Source organism: Mycteria americana, chromosome 9 (assembly GCF_035582795.1).
Source record: "Mycteria americana isolate JAX WOST 10 ecotype Jacksonville Zoo and Gardens chromosome 9, USCA_MyAme_1.0, whole genome shotgun sequence".
NCBI lineage: Eukaryota > Metazoa > Chordata > Aves > Ciconiiformes > Ciconiidae > Mycteria > Mycteria americana.
In genome coordinates, this window is record NC_134373.1 from 14528508 (window position 1) to 14544689 (window position 16182).

The 16182-nt window shown below is 39.7% G+C and overlaps 1 protein-coding gene across 1 annotated transcript; it reads right to left on the minus strand.

Annotated features, from left to right (window-relative positions):
- Positions 1-269: 269 nt before the first annotated feature.
- CPO (carboxypeptidase O) lies at positions 270-14242 on the minus strand. Its single transcript, XM_075512403.1, has 11 exons — positions 14163-14242; positions 10821-10896; positions 10274-10398; positions 7659-7773; positions 6499-6600; positions 5623-5727; positions 4865-4975; positions 3594-3684; positions 2807-3009; positions 1763-1847; positions 270-538 (listed from the first exon to the last, which is right to left on the minus strand). The coding sequence occupies exons 1-11, from the start codon at positions 14240-14242 to the stop codon at positions 270-272; spliced, it is 1362 nt and encodes a 453-aa protein (XP_075368518.1).
- Between the last annotated feature and the right edge of the window lie 1940 nt (positions 14243-16182).

Sequence of the window (16182 nt, forward strand, 5' to 3'; positions counted from 1 at the left end):
AATAGTGCTCTGTCCTGGGAATGACACCACTCAAGCTGGCTTCTTGCAGAGCCAGCAAGTGAAGCTTGGGAAATTGCCACAGCTCTTCATCCTTTCCTCCTTCCCTAAAACACAGCTATCAAAACCACAAATGGATGATGCTTGTATTTTGTGGGATGAGCCTTTATTGAAATACTTGACATTTAGTTCCTCTGCTCATGTAATTTTGTCTTTTCAAAGGGACATTATACTTTGCATGGGAGTCTCTTGCTGGGTTCTCTAAGCCGTTTTTAAGAAATGGTCCATGTAAGTACAACGATCAGGCAAAGGCTCAGGCCCAGGCTGCTGGAGGTCAGCATCACAGCCCCAGCTGGGAAATACTTCTGATCAACATAGTCTATGATAGTTGTCACAGCCAACGTAGTCTCCTCACATGTGGGTTGGATCTGGTCAGGGGGTAGAACAAATCCATGAGTACCCTTGTCTCGCAGTTCAAATGTGTAGGAGAAAGGAATGCCAATCATGTGAGCCCAGTCCCGGGAGGAGCCTGAGTTACTGTCTGTGAATTTAAAAATAGAGGGGAGGTATATGTATTAAGCACGGTTCTTTGAAAATACTTCTTGCTATAGTTAATGCAAGATTACACCAGAATCCCTGAACTAAGCAGTAACCGTATATCACTGTGACATGGAGAGCAGAGTTTATAGGTGCTGCAATTCTTAATTATACTAAAAGTCTTCCATGGAGTTTCCTAAGTGAAACAATCCTCCATAAGATGGTATTGTACAATAACAGGAGATGAGTTCCAGGGATTCTGTGTTTTTAGCATTTTACTGTGATAGTGTGGGGTACAAGATGGATTGGCCATTTGTCTGTTCTGGCACTTCACTTCCGACGTTGACGCTGCCTGGAATTTCTTTGTATATTTTTTTTTTAAGCATAATTTTGGTCAAGTCTGACAAATTTCTGGCTACTCCCTGTATCACTTTTTATCTGCCTCATGGATCTTTCTTTTTACCTATTCAGTATAAGTACAAACCCTGGCAAAATGCAGTCCTAGGCATGGACGAGTTACCTTATACTTAAACCGCATTGCTCCTGCAGTAGGTGACTCGTGTGACGCAGGGACTGGCACAGACAGATGCTGTGAATATGCAAAACCGCATGGGTACTGGAGCCAGCTACTTACTGTTCTGAGTGACTAGCGTGACTTATTGCTTACTGGGAAAAGATTGGGTTTACCAAGCAGTCTCTAGGGCCCTCTAGTCCCATACATAAAGGCTGTCAACTAATATCAGCCGTGGTGGTGTGTTCGTGATGTGGCTATCTAGTCTGTTAGGAACAAGGCTGAAACCAACATATTTCACACAGAACTGCAAGCAGCTGCCATGTGGTAATGTCTGATGGAGTAACTATAGACCTGATTGGGATTTTAATTTTTGCTTTACTCCAGTGAAGACAAATAGGAGTTTTGCTGCTGACTTCAGCAGGGTCAGGATGATCTATCACCAATCTCCTTCTGTCCCCTGTGATGTATCTGTGAGGAATTCATGTAGGAACTAGCTTCTGATCAATGCTTCCTTCCTTCCCGCAGTCAGCTTTATAATGTACAGTGTTATCTTATATTCAAATGACTGCTGCTTAGATGTTCCACCGAACCAGCCCATTAAATATTACTCAAAGAGGAAACTCAGCAAAACAGTACTTACTGATGCCTGTGACACAAGAATGACTCTCTTCTTTGAAAAACAGAGCAATCAAAGGGAAACATAAAGAAACTTACATAAAATTAAAGAGGTTGATCCTACTTTGTAGCTGGTCCCGTACTTTCCCATCAGGGCAGCAGCTGCTTCTTCTGCAACATGCATCTGTAAGATCAAAATGGGAATGGCATTGTCATCAGTACATTGCCAGTACATTTGGCAATTATTTTGAGTGGACCAAAATTTTTGTCTCTTTCAGCTTTCCATTTACATATGATCAGGTTTAAGTTTTGATATTATTAGTTCAGGACTTTAGAGAAACCCATTACAAACATTTGGGCAAATTGTTCTTGATTTTTTTAATGCAAATTATGTTAAAATTTTAAAAATTACTCTGCAATTAGGTAGAGAAGATATCTGCTTTGTGGTAAGGCTAGAGGGCTGTATTTTGGAGAATTAGTCTATGCTGTATAGCGTACTGATACTGACTACAGCAGCAATTGATCTCTTACACTTGTTATATTGCCATAGACTCTGTATCCCACCATCTTTAGAAACTGAGCCATAGACAGACTAAATGACTTCTCCAATGACGCATATGAAGTCCAAACCCAAGTCCCTCACGCTCTTGACTAGGGCTTCAGCTACTGGAATGTTCATAAATACACATGTTAATGAACTCAAATTAGAACACTCAGAAACTGAGGGGAGAAGTAACCAAGAAGTAGGTGCCTACTTTCCTCCCATTCTCCTAGTGAGCACATTTGGAATACCCTTTCTGGACACGATCGTGACAACCATATGTGTATAATGTGCTGGCATCCTAAACTGCAAATGTGTTCTTGTATGCAGCAGGAACTTGGTGCTCTTCTCCACTTACCTTGCATTGCAGTAACCCTATCTGTAATAGTTCAATTTTCCTGATTTAAGATGAAGGATTAGGATTAATTCTGAGGCGAATAAACCTTGCTGATACTGCACAGAGCGGCAATAACTCTGGGAGCCAAGCCCCTGAATAAGCCCAGCTCCTCTGAAGGAAAGGCAAGAGGGCAAATAGAGTTGTGTCACATGCTGCTGCCTGTACTTGTTCTCTACAAGTGTGGAAGATGAATGTTTTGCCCTACCAGTTCTTCACTGTTACTTGGAGGTTTAGTTGTGGAACCATACGGAGTGAGGATGTACTGTCCATAGGAGTGAATTGTTAAATAGCACAAAATGTCACTCTTCTTCCTTTCGATAAACTGAGCCACAGCTCTTGTCTCAGGCTCTGATTCTGGTCCAGATCCACAGAAGATTTCACTGCTGCAGTTATAAGAAACACCAATACCTGGAGAGGAATACAAAAAGTGAATCCAAGGAGAGACATACAAAAGCCAGTTCAGAGGGAACAAGGAAATTTACCTTGGAGTGTTAAGGCATGTGTTTATGTGGGCAGGGAGACTAGACAGCTCAGTGGGACTTTAACATTTTACTCCGTTGGTAGCAACTAAAATTTGCTACAAGACTGAAATATTTAATGCACATTTACAGGCTGGCTGCAATGAAAACACTCTGATACCACCACAGTGTACCACCTGCCAGGGAAGATTTGGAGGCTCCTTGAAATTCATGGCAAACACAAATACTGACTGTTAAGTGACTAACTCCTAACATTGCTGCCTAGAGCTGATGCTTGTTCCTGCAGTGATTTAGAGGTATAGTTATATAAGCAGCAATTTTCTGCTCACAAAAATAAATGCCAGTTGAAAGTCAATGACTTAATATTTTTACAAACCAGGTTTTTATTTTTACATATGTCTTGATGACAACAAGATGAGTATTCCTTTCTTATAGGACTTCATCTTATTTCAGACACTAGTTATTACTCTCGCTTTACGTTTGTGTTGCTGATCTGAAATACTTGGAACTTACTGCCCCAGGAGGAATTGAAGTTTCGGTTCAGATCTGTCCCATAGCAGGTGCCATTCATATGGGGAGAACGGTTTTTCCTCCACAAACGATCCTAAACAAAAGTAACTTCAGTTACATAATAACAACTCAATGATCCATAGGACCTAGTGATAATACGGTGTAAAGACTCCTTTATTTTAGACCTCTGCATTCAGAGTAACTCTTGCAATGTAAGAGTGCAACTCTGTGTGCGAGGGTGATAAAGTTTAGTGATAGAAGATTTTATCTACTACAGCCAGGCTGTCATATTCCACAAGCCTGCATGCACCTTCAAATGAGCCTCCTGAACTTTAAAAAAAAAAAGTATACTTTTTCTGGTGTACTCAACTGCTTCCATGCAGTGTTGCACTCCTAAAAAAGACTTGGCACTGTGAGGGATACCTCTGTGTCCAAGAGACGATAGCTGAACTTATGTTTGTTTCAGATTCAAGAAGATGAATGCTTTTTGTCAGCTAATCTTGCTGCTGTTCCTTGGTTCCCTGCTATACTCACTGCTATAGTTGGTTCTCTGCAGACCTCACTGCACTCCCTGGACGAGCTTTCCAGCTGAATTATCTATGCATCCAAGTGCAATGTGTGGTGTGCCCCAAACCTGCCGGGGAGCAAGCTGGGAGACAGCAGGATCCACATGGCAGTAGGCTGAGCCTGTTGGGCCATGCTGAGGTCCTGCATTAAAAAGTGTTTTGACTGGGCTCAGGAGCCTGGAAGCTTGATGAGAGTTGCGGAAGACCAACATTTTGCATTATTCTCCATATCAGAAAAGGAAGATTGTTTGGGAGGGCACACCTATTTCAAAACCAAATAGCCCAATATTTGACCAGTTCTCCTCCTGTCCCATGCTGCAAAGGTGCTTAGACCCATCTGCTAGCTGAGATCTCTTGTGAAGGATGACTGACTCCTCCAGACATGCTTAACTCCATCAACCAAGCCTTGTGCTGTTAGCAGGGAAGTAAGTCCATCCCCAGAAACCCCAAAGCAATTGATCCTGTGGTTTTGTCCTTCTCTCTTCCCAAGGCTCATGACGTTTGCTAGGAATTTTTAGCCCTATAATCTCAAGTGACTGCTGATTTACCAGAAGAAACAAAACCTCTCTGCCATGAGAGGATTTGTGTGAGTAATGATTCTGTCACTGTTCTCTGTTTAAATATAATTGCTATGATTGTATCTAAAATTAACAAAACATGCTGTGCACATCTAACTTTCAATCTAGTTCCTGGATTTTCACTACTTACTTTTTCCCAGGAATAGATGTAGCCATCAATATTGAGGACTGGCAAGACGTAGAGGTCCAAATTCTGCAGAAATCTGCTTATCTTTGGGTCAGATTTGTAATTTTGAAGAATCTGAAAATAAAAAAATACAGAGGACTGAGCAGAGAATCTAGTGGTAATCCCTGGAAAGAGCTAGTTTAGAAGTATCATCAGTTAATCACTATCATCAGGGAATCACTCTCTCCTGGATACCCCCATGGTATCCAAAATCTACTTGATCCCCAGATATGTTGAGATATCTACCTTTTGCCATTAAAAAAGTGACAGTGTATCCTGTTATAGTGTACTTCATATGAATATAGTCTTGTAGGTATGAAAGCTGCATGATAGTGTACCTGTGCGCCAGGTACTTTCAGTACACGTGGAACATTGCTATACCATATCTTAGGGTTGCTTTATTCCAGGGAGACTGTGGCTTTGTGATGCAAAGACGCTTGATCCAAAAGCCACTGTGGGAAATTGAGAGATTGCTATCAAGATCAGTGGCTTTGGAATCAGTTCAGGTGGAGGAAACAATGCGCTAACAAATATTGTCCCATATCTCATCTCAAACTGTGATTTGGACTTTGGTCTCCACAGGTATCTGTACTATGTACTAATTTTGAAAATTATATTTTAACAGAAAAAGCATAATTCTTGGTACCATGATAGAGAAGAGAACTGAAGTATCCAAAGTGATATGTTTTTTTTATTATCTAAGTGGAAAAGTGAGGACTCACTTCTTTCACAAACCACTGGCAGAAGGCTGGAGAGATCCATTCTCTGGCATGAATCCCACAGTCCATCCAAATGATCTTTTTGGTTTTATCTGATGGTTGACTGATCTGAGAGAGTGTAAAAATGATCATTTGGAAAACTGTTACATTACAATAAAATAGCCTAGCGTAATACAGAAAGAAAAGGATGTGCCTTGATATGCTGTTGGGCTATCTGAGATTATTATTATTACAGACATCATTATGTCAAGTTCTTCTTCCTAATAACCCCATCTCTGTAGTATCGCAGGACAAGAGTTTTAAAGTGTCTGTTGAGCAGGAGTGTCAATAAAACAGTTTCTTTTTCATTTATATTAGTCATTCACAGGACTGGTTGTTCTTACTTTGAGATTCTTTTTTTTTTTAGAAGGGGAAGCACAAGAAGGCAGGGAATCTAATTTTACTCAGTGATAGGAACAGATTAGACAATAACTAACCCAATTATTAAGACTGGTTTTTACTAGAGTGTCCGATAAAAAATGTTATGGAATACTCCTAGCAGAAAGGCTCTATGCTGTAAAAAATAATAAAACCAACAAAACAGAACACTTTATCCTCACGCACAGCTGTTGCTAAGCTAGTTTCAGCTTGATTTGTATTTCTAAACAAGACTTCAGTTAAATTTGTTGTTTTCACTGCATAATAGCAATAGCAAGGTTATGGTGATAATGTATATGAAAGTTGGCAAATCTTACTGTACTGTAGAGGAGTAAAACCATCTCCTTCTATTTCAGTGAATTGGGATGAGCACTGTCTTAGGAAAGATCTGAATCCTGTCTTCTCCTGTGTACTTTTTTGTGAAGATACCTTTTATTCATTTTAAGAAAGTTCCTCCCTTACCTGCAGATAATACATTGTTCGATTCTCGATTGTCTTCCCCAGGTAGTGCTGAGTCACCAGCTCACTGTTGCTTTTCTGGATCTGAGTCATCCATTGATAAATCTGAAATGGTCACAGAGAATTCTTGGTCTGAAGTGGGAGTTTACTTCTCTTTCCCACCTCCATTTCCAGATTAAAGCATTTTCTTTTGCTTAGACAAGCAATGTTTTCCTCAGAGCTTATTTCAATCTCTGAATCACTTAACACTCATGGAAGGCCTTTCACTTGCCTCTGAGCAAAGGCATGGTCATATCTCACTGGGTGTTAAAAGATAACATCACTGCAATACAACACTGATACTCTATTCTGGATCTCATTCAACATGCCCATCCTATTGGGCATCTTTCTGTTGACTTCACCAGACATGGAGCCACACCATCAACTCTTCAAAACAGTATGACAGTCTCTTCTCTATCAGTACTGATTTTCCACATCTGAGTTCAGCAGCAGTTCCCCAATGGGTAGCTCAAACAAAATATACATGAGGATTGACTCTGCTCTCTCACTCTTATCATGTGGTTAGGAGGAAGAATACCACCATGCTCTGCCTTTGTCCAGGCTTACCCACTCGTCTGTGAAACATAGCACCAAGAATTCTTCACTACCCACCCTCATGATGTTATTCTCTCCTGAAGTGTCAAAAACCTGTCCTTAAATTACTTCTTTCTACGGGTCTCCCACTGTTCACCTCTTCTTCCTCACTGGGATTCTAGAGACCACAATAGTCATTGCACTTCACATTTGACTCAGCATCAAACATACTGGGGCTTAAATGAATAAATACTAGAGATAATGATAAAGCATAATAGGGTAAAAAGGTAGCAAACCAATCAACTGAACCCCAGAATATTATTTGCAAAACAATATGGCTGCTTCATGCAGAGCATTTAGGTTTTGGTCAGGAAGGAATTGAGGATTTAATCAAAATCAATGGCAAATTCATGTTCAATTCAACCAGGCTGAGATTCTACTCAAAGAGTAAGGACTGATTCTGCAAAGAAGAAAGCCAGAAGGAGCTCCACTGACTTCAGCTGAGCTTTGTGCAAGCACACAGTTTCTTGCTGTGGCATTTACAAAATAGCATCAACAAAAAAACCAAGCAGACTTGGGTTGCTCTTTACCTCTTCCATTGGATGATATTGGGTGTAGACATAACCTTCTGGGACCTGCCTGTGGCTGCTCCTCTCCCTTGGCATGCTCTGATCCACAAGTTCCTGCACGTCAGGTATTAGGACTCTGAGGGAAGGGGGAAAGGGGAAGATAGAAAAGAAAACAACCCCTAACAATTACTGCAGAACTATCATGGTGGGTACATTGCTTACATCAACAAATGAAAGGATTTAGCCTCTTCTGTTGTCGACTGCCTGGCAAATTCATTACCATCAGCATAAAGTACTGAGATTTTCACTGGGTTTTAACAATAAAGTAATAATTTTACCAGATTTTTTTTTTAAAGATTGACAATTTTCTACAAAAAAAAAGTTCAATATCTTTTTTTCTTCACCACTTCTACTTCTGGGCAAAACTCTAAAATACCACCTTTTGGGAAAAGGAAAGAAAAGTGAAAAATTTAAGATTAGTGTTTCATTGTATTTTATGGAGACATTTTCAATTTGCAAAGACTTCACGAAGCATTCATTGCAATTTACAAAGATCAGAGCAAAACCCCTCTTTCCTTCAAAAAGTTCGTCTTGCTTTTTAGCTACAAATTAGTCCAGAAATGGGTATAGCACAGGCATGATTCCATGATCAAGGGAGTCAATAAAACCTTTTCCTTGGCTTCAGTGGACGTTGGATCATACACTGTGCTTTCTCACTGCAATCAGCCTCTTGTGACACTATTACAAATCTGTGCTCATTGTAAACACTTGCGATAAGACAATTGCAAAGGTAGCTTAAACATTGTTGATTTCAAACACTGTAAGTGCTAATAGGCTATTCTGCTGACTGTAGCACTGATCCGCATTTCTGGAAACTGCACATAAGAAACTTTTAAGGGTAGTTACAGCTGACTTTCACTCTGAGCTTTGATGTTTATTCACATCTGAACTTCAAACTAAAATTCAGGCAGTGCAAATTCCCATGAACTGAAACCACACACGCAAAATGCCTTATCAGAGCTCTGGAGAATTGAAATCCCAGAGTCTGACACAGTCAGAATATTGATGTCCTGATTATAATTTGTCATTTATGTCTTTATCATTATATACCTAACTGTCATGTTACCTTCCTTGCATGGCAACTGCCTTCTAAAAGGTGGTTCCTGCTTTGAATCTGTTATAAGAACTTTAACTCTAACATTGCTGTACTCATCTTAATCCTTTTGTAATACAAAGCCAAAATTTCAGCTTGACTATTAAATTACCAACCTCTTTCTTTAGGACCCTACATAAGGTGGGTACAGTTCTGGCCCCAATCCAAGTAAAAAAAAAAAAAAGATTAAGCTGCTAACTTCAGTTTAGTCTTTAAATTTCTACTAGAATCAGTTGAAACCATTGGAAGATGAAGAGCCTTGATACAAATAAGAGGTTAAATATCTTCTGGAACATTGTGTAAGTCCTGAATACCTAAACCTGATGCTAGATCGTTTGTACTGGTTCCCACCTCATCTCTCTCCATCTCTGGTTGTCAGGGCATCACACTTACTAAAAAGAATTTGTCAGGCAAGATGCAGCATGTCAAGATCAGCTTTAACTCTAAACAGCTTTGAAGTGGCACCAATCCTCCTTTAACTTATCTTTGAGTGGTAAATGTCAGTGTATGTCCATAGGCCATTTGTCACCAGCCCTGAATGACTACAGGATTGTTTATATGAAATATAGCTAGCTACTGGTTACCTGAACAAGTCAGTTCCAAATGGGAATGGGACTGTGTGAGGAATAGATCTTATTTAATCCCATTTGGCTTTATAAACACTCTTTGTATCTGGATTAGATCTGATTGGAAGTAGAAGCATGGCAGTTAGTGAAGATGTGTGGCTGGGTAGGTGTGATAAAGCATCATGGGCCATTTGCAGCTCACAGCTCCCTATTGTGTGCACAGTGGGGACCTGCCAGTGGGACCTTTGTCCCAGGCTGGGATGTCTCTGTTTGGCTGGATGGTGCCAGGAAATTCTCACCAGCCTGGCAGGGGGGATAGGGCTAGGAAACTGCAGCTTTGAAGAAACTAGCTGAATATTCACTTTGAAAGGGCTCTTCTCCAAACCAGAGGAGCAACAAAAGAGAGGGAAGGGAAAAGGAGAGCTACAGAGACTACTTCTCTGCGGTGACACCGATGAAATGTTTGGGCTCTCCAACATAGGTAGGACCCTGTGTTCAAGTATCCATGCTTTCCAAGAGTAAAGCATGCTCCTATAAGTAGCGGTTGTACCAAGTTTGGCTTCCTGACTTTAGGCTAAAAAACTGAGTCATACATCTGAATGCCATCCTCTGCCACAGAGAAGGCAACAGCAGGAAACAAGACAGATTGGGCTGTCTCAGATCCCGGCTCCAAATTCACAGTCCAGGCTAGTTGGAAGGTGAATAAACAGGGCATAGGGGAATGTGCTTTTAAAACTCAGAGGTATATATAGCATCTGTGCTTGGGCAGGTCAAGGTAAGTTGGAGGCACTTGGAACAAAGGTTGGGTCCTATCATCAGTACTTGCTGACTGTTCATTGGAAAGGGCCAGGACCTTTTGTGATAGCAAGGAAGATTGTTAGAGCCAGCCTTTCCCATCAGGAAATTAGAGGTTGTACTTGTAAGAGATCATATGCTGATCTAAGCTGTCTTTCACCTCCTGCACCAGAGGGGCTGGGACCCTTATGTGCAGGTCTTCTCCAGCCCAGATGTCTTCAGGCAGCAGTGGCTTCCACAAATCCAGCTGTGCAGAGGAGAAGAAAGAAATGCACAAGTCAAGCTCTGTTTTCAGAACGAGAAAATATATTTAAGATAGAGTTGCTGCATCTCAATAAATGGAAGAAGTTTTCCTTCAAATTCTCCCCTTAACTATTCTCCAGCCATCTGTTCATAGAGCATGCAGCACAGGCTGAGTGTTTCCATTGACTCGGGCACCACTGATAAGGAGCAGCACCTTCACAGAGCCATGCAAGGAAACTAACTTCTTCCCATAAATTCCTTCAGGTAGTGGAAGGGCAATTCCACCCTACACTAAGAAAAAAAAGTTAGGTAAAGCTCTTTCAAGTTTACTTTAACCTTCATTCCTGTCCAAAATTACATGCAAATCTGTTTTACAGCCCAAGACCCCACTCTGCTTTTTGGGCACACATGGTTATTCTTACTCACCAGTAAAGTGCTGTAAAGATGCTGAAGATGCTGGACTTGCTGAAGTGTTTCTGGCACAATATGCAAAACCTGATCCCTGGAAATTCAGCAGAGAAACAAGATCAGTTTTAATGTCTGTTAAAGTATCCGTGATTTCATAAGCCAAAAGGAGATATTTTGTTACGTAGAAGGAAGACAGAGCATCTAACTGAGTGCTGTTCCAACAAAAACATGTCTGAGTGATGAATTCCTGGAATGTTGTAGCTACAAATAGGACTAAGTGATGTGAGTTTTCTGTTGCTAGAGTGCTAGGTTAACTCTGCTTCCTTCCCAGTGGCAATTCTTTATTCACCATACTAGCTTCACTGAAGCCAACTGCTCGCGTGAGCCCTGGTGTGTGTTTTTGCCTTTGCAGGACCAGGGCCAGAACAAGATCATTGGTAATATATAATAAACTATTTACTTGATAAGATGTCACTTTTTTTTCCCTCCTGTTCAGGAATTATTCAGTTATTCCAGATAGACTTGGTGCTTTGCTGATCTATCAGCATGCAAAAACATTAGATAGCCATGATAAATGAACATTGCTAAGAGCTTGAGATGTTCACAAACTACTTGTCATGAGAATAGCCAGTTTATTCCACAAATAGTGAATAGTGTGGTCTCCAGAACTGCATATTCTTACTCAATTCGGAGGAAACAAAAATTTCTAATACAGGAGCTATCATTTTCTATTTCTAGAAAAGACAAACAGACCTAGTGTCTGAGTATATATTTTCATGAGGCCCCATGAAAATTTCATTTACTACAGGCTTAATATGAAAACAATATTGAGAGTTTACAAAGAACAAATTAAAATGGTTGGAAATGCAGAAAAAACAAATCTGTATGTTCTATTAAAAAAACTCTTTTAATTATTTTTCTAATTTTTTTTCAGTGTTCGTTCAGATCAACTTTCCAGGACTGATAGCAAATGTGACATTTCTAATGAAAGGGTTTCATAATGAGGAGTGGATTTTTACGACTACATTACATTACTCAAAGATGAGATAGCAGTTATCCACTACTGATGTGATAGAATGGGAAACTCGAGAAATGTTTGCATTGGTTAGTAACTAGTAACTAACTACTGCTTCACAGTCTCCTTCAGTGACTTCAATGGGCCTTGAAGCCTTTACAGGACAAGTATAGAAAAAGAACATTTTACATTTTAAAGCTTTTGTAACAGAAATTCTTCTTGCAAAAGCCTTGCATGGCTTTTTATTAAAGCCATGGTCATTATGGTCATTAATATAATATGCTCTCTTCATCTGAACTGCAACTGCTATCATTTGTGCTTCCATACACAAATGTACAATTATCAGCTTAATATACATGCAAATAGGATTCATTGTTCATTCACATTATCCACTGAAAAACAGGGGGATTTGGGTTTTTTTACATCTCTCTTGAAAATATCACCTTTGCTGATAGAGAAACGTAGAACTTTATAGTTAAAATGGGCTGTTTACTACTGGTTCAGGAGATGCCGTTAGCATATAGGACCCTCATCTATGGGGCAAAATGATTACATTTGCATTGCTAACTATTTGATACAACAGCCATGATATCTTTGTAATAAACCTTGTAGATGCAGGATAAACATCTTTGCTAGGAGAATAAACATCTCAGCTGCAGTTCAGAGTTTATTCTCTCTAAATGCCTGGGCTTGCTTTGCTCTTTGTCTATCAGGAAGGGAAACAATATCCTGTAATATCTCTCTATCCTCATTGACATTATGTCTTAATTACACCAAATGAAAGAAATGCCAGACAGTCAGATTGCTGCCAGATGGCCAGCTCTTATTTACTGATAAACCTTTTACAATAGCCATTGTGGAGACAAATCATTTTTAATAGTAAACTAAGATTAGAAAGCACACACTCGTTTATGATTATGGACTAGGATTCTCAGTGGAGAAGTGCAAAGTCAGCCCATGTGACCACGTGAGAACAACAGTTTTTTAAATGCTACAGTTAAGCTTTCTTACCAAATTAAAGGACAGTTCTCAGCACAAGCTGCGTTTCCTTGGATGCTCATAGATCAGATATTTCGTTTAAGTTGTTGAACAGAGCAAATGACAACAAAAATGGGCTTTACTAGTCATTTCGTCTTTGTGCAGGTGCTGCCCACCCAAAGTCACACTAACCGTTCGATTAAATGTGTTTTTAAATCCCATGCAAGTACTCAACAGGTTCAGTCCTGGACAGCAATTAGAAACAAAAATGAACACTACATTACCAAGGGTCTGTTGAATTCTATTCAGTGAAATCGACAGGCTGACTGCATCCCTTATACAAATCTAAAGCCTAATATTATCCAAGGGAAATAACACATTTTAAAGAGAGAAGTAGTGACTCTCTATGCTCTGCCAAGAGCTTTGCCAGGAGAGTTGTTGAATGGGTATACTATGAAGGAATTTGCAGTAGGTATTGCTTGGTTTTCTCTCCTTTTTAAAACTATATTCTGGGGATATAATTAGTCTAGAGGCATTCAGCACTGGGCTACTTCCTCTGTTTACTTTAGAAAATTCCATGTATAAAGTTATATGTGGATAGCTGGCCTCCACACTATATTTGTGCCCCTCCTGCAAATCCCAGCTACCGTAAAGGCAGAGTGACCTATCATTCCTTGTAAAGTTGAGGGTGAATGAAACAAAATAGTTTAGACAGGCAAACAGCATAATTTTATATCACTCATTTTCTTATGAAGCAGAACCAAGAATGGAGAATACAGCAAAACTAGACATTTCATACTTTTCAAAAACATTAATCAGTAATAAAAAATGTGATAATCTCATTCTCTGAATACCTTGGGGTAAAGATTGTCTGGACCAATTCCATTAGCTTTTTTTTGTTATTGTTACAGATTTCCAACAGGGGTTCAGTATCTGAGCTGCTTTTGAGACACCATCTTTTTCACATAACCTCAGCTGTCTTTTATTAATGGATATAATTTTGCTCAGTCATCTCCCCTGCTTTATACTCAGAAAAGGCATTTTATTCCTACAGCATCTGATTTCAAAGTTCATTATGAGAGAGGCTAAGCCAAATTAATTTCAGCTAATGGAAGCAGAGCATCCTGAGGTGCATTTGAGGGGCATTCTGTGTCTCCTACTGCTGCAGCCATATCTTTGTTGGCTTGGATTTGGTTCACTCTTTCTTCAATTCCCATCTTTATATTTTCTTTCCAAATCTTACAAAGATTACAGCTTAGTAACCCTATCTCCAGGTTTTCCGTTCGTAGTTGTTATTATTATTCTTACACAGTTCCTGGGAATTTCACTGCATGCACAATTTTTCATGATATTTCATTCACACTCACCCGTCATATTGCAATTTCAAGCTGAGTTTTCCAGGAATTAGCATCCCCAGAGAAAAGGTGATCCCAAGAAAAAGCCACATCTTTGTGCAAAGAACCCAGCCCCAGCAGTGCAGGACTAGAGAGGAGGAGGCTAGATCTGGACTGAACACTTTACTTGTACAATTATAATATATAACCAGACTTACCCTGGAAGGGAACCTGCCCTTGTTGAATCATTAACTTCACTTTTAAATAGTTCTACTTTTTCTTAATTCTCCAAGCTCTCTTCCACACCCCAACATTCTCACTGAAGCACTTCTAAGAAGTAAGAAGATTTTTCTCCATGTCACCTTCAAATCTTTGAAAATGTTATGTGACAAAGTTGGTAGTCATTGGAGAAAGTGTTACCTGCAAGGTCAGTCCACGGCAACTAGTGAAGATTAGCTTATAAAAATCATAGGGATGGGAAGAACAAGAGAACAGTGGTAACACAAGCTCCATCCTTGCTCTCTTCCTTCCTGTGTTTGTGTCTTTGTGGAGCACTTCTTTGACCTCTTAACTGCAATTCTGTCACTTGCCTAGCCAAAAAGAGGACATGAAAGAAACCACCAACATTCCTGTAAAAGGGAAAGATGGGGACATCAGAGTCTCATCTAAACCACTTTCAGTTGGACCAGATCAGTCTCTGGCCACAGAGTATCAGCTTTACACTGTTTTACATAAAGAGTGGTTTTGTTATGTACTCAAAACAGTGCGCTAGTTACTATCTGAAATATTTAATTTCTTGCTTAATTCATATATCAAGAGTAAACAGTTGAATTCCTTCCTTAATAGACTACAGTTAGACACGTAGCACAGTTCTTCAGAAAGAAATTGTTTCACTCAGCTTCTCTCTTGGATTAAAGCTATCCCATGGTGATTTAATGCAGAAAACTGCATGGATTTTGGGTGAAGAGAGTCCAGTAAGTCAGTTTGTTTGTTTACACATGCAATGGACATTAACTATAATTATGGTATCTTTGTAAATCTTTCTCAGCAAAGTGTGAAGTCCTCTTACATTACTACCAAGGCTGTCATCAAGGAAACAGGCAGCAGAACTGTCCCAGTATAAAAAAGGAGCTTAACTCAAAAGTGTGTTCTCACAAAACCAGTCTGCATGCAAGAGAAGAATATGTTCTTCTTCATAAATTGCACCAGACCCTTCCCATTTTATTGCCACGCACTATAACCTGCTCAACAGCCTGAACCTGAAAATGGTGAATATTTCCCTCCATGTAGATATTCAACCCACAGTGACTTCCAGAAGAGCTGAAGGAAGTCCAGTTTACAGGATTAAAGGCAGCTCCATTTGTGAGGAATCAGAAAAACAAACTCATGTTGGAAGACCATATTCCATATTGACACTCAGCACATCTGCTCAGATAAACTTTGCTTTTGCTTCCTTTGTCTCCACCACTGCTATGAGATGGATTAATGTTTTAAAGCCTTCTGCAGTGCTGCCTGTGCCCTTTTACCGGAGCTGGCTTTGAATTGGGGTTCAATCCCTTGACAGGGACTCAGAATCTAGGAACAAGAAAAATGGAGGCATAAAGGAAAAAACCAAAAGGCTTCATATTTTTTTTTTCTTTGCAAAAAAAATATGCACAAATGGAGCAAATCATGATACATACTAAAATTCAACTCCAGCCCAAAGCTTACACCTCCACGCTGAAAGCAGAAGCTATTTATTCTGTGGGGAAAACATTACTCCTATGATGCCAAATAGTTATGAAGATAGATAGGGTCATTTTACTTAATGGGCATAGGATTCAGAAGAAATGACTGTTGCTCGCTAGGTCTTTGATTCAAATTCCTTTGAAGTCTAGTTGATTTTAATGGGCTTTAGATGAAAGTCCTGTGCAAATAATCATGGACATTTCTCACTGATTTAAAAAATGGACTTGTTTTGGGACTTCAGCAGAAGATTTGTTCATAAAAGATAATACTTAAGTATGTACTTAACGTTCAGCTTGCAAGCAGCACTGCTGAATTCAGAATAAAA

What these genes read in the sequence shown, in the direction of transcription:
- CPO (XM_075512403.1), bottom strand. Translation starts at nt 14,242, where the DNA reads ATGTGGCTTTTTCTTGGGATCACCTTTTCTCTGGGGATGCTAATTCCT. An exon ending in ACATCTATTCCTGGGAAAAA is followed by an intron (nt 3,685 to 4,864) that starts GTAAGTAGTGAA and finishes ACTTTTGTTTAG; the next exon opens with GATCGTTTGTGGAGGAAAAA. An exon ending in CAAGTAACAGTGAAGAACTG is followed by an intron (nt 1,848 to 2,806) that starts GTAGGGCAAAAC and finishes TTGATCTTACAG; the next exon opens with ATGCATGTTGCAGAAGAAGC.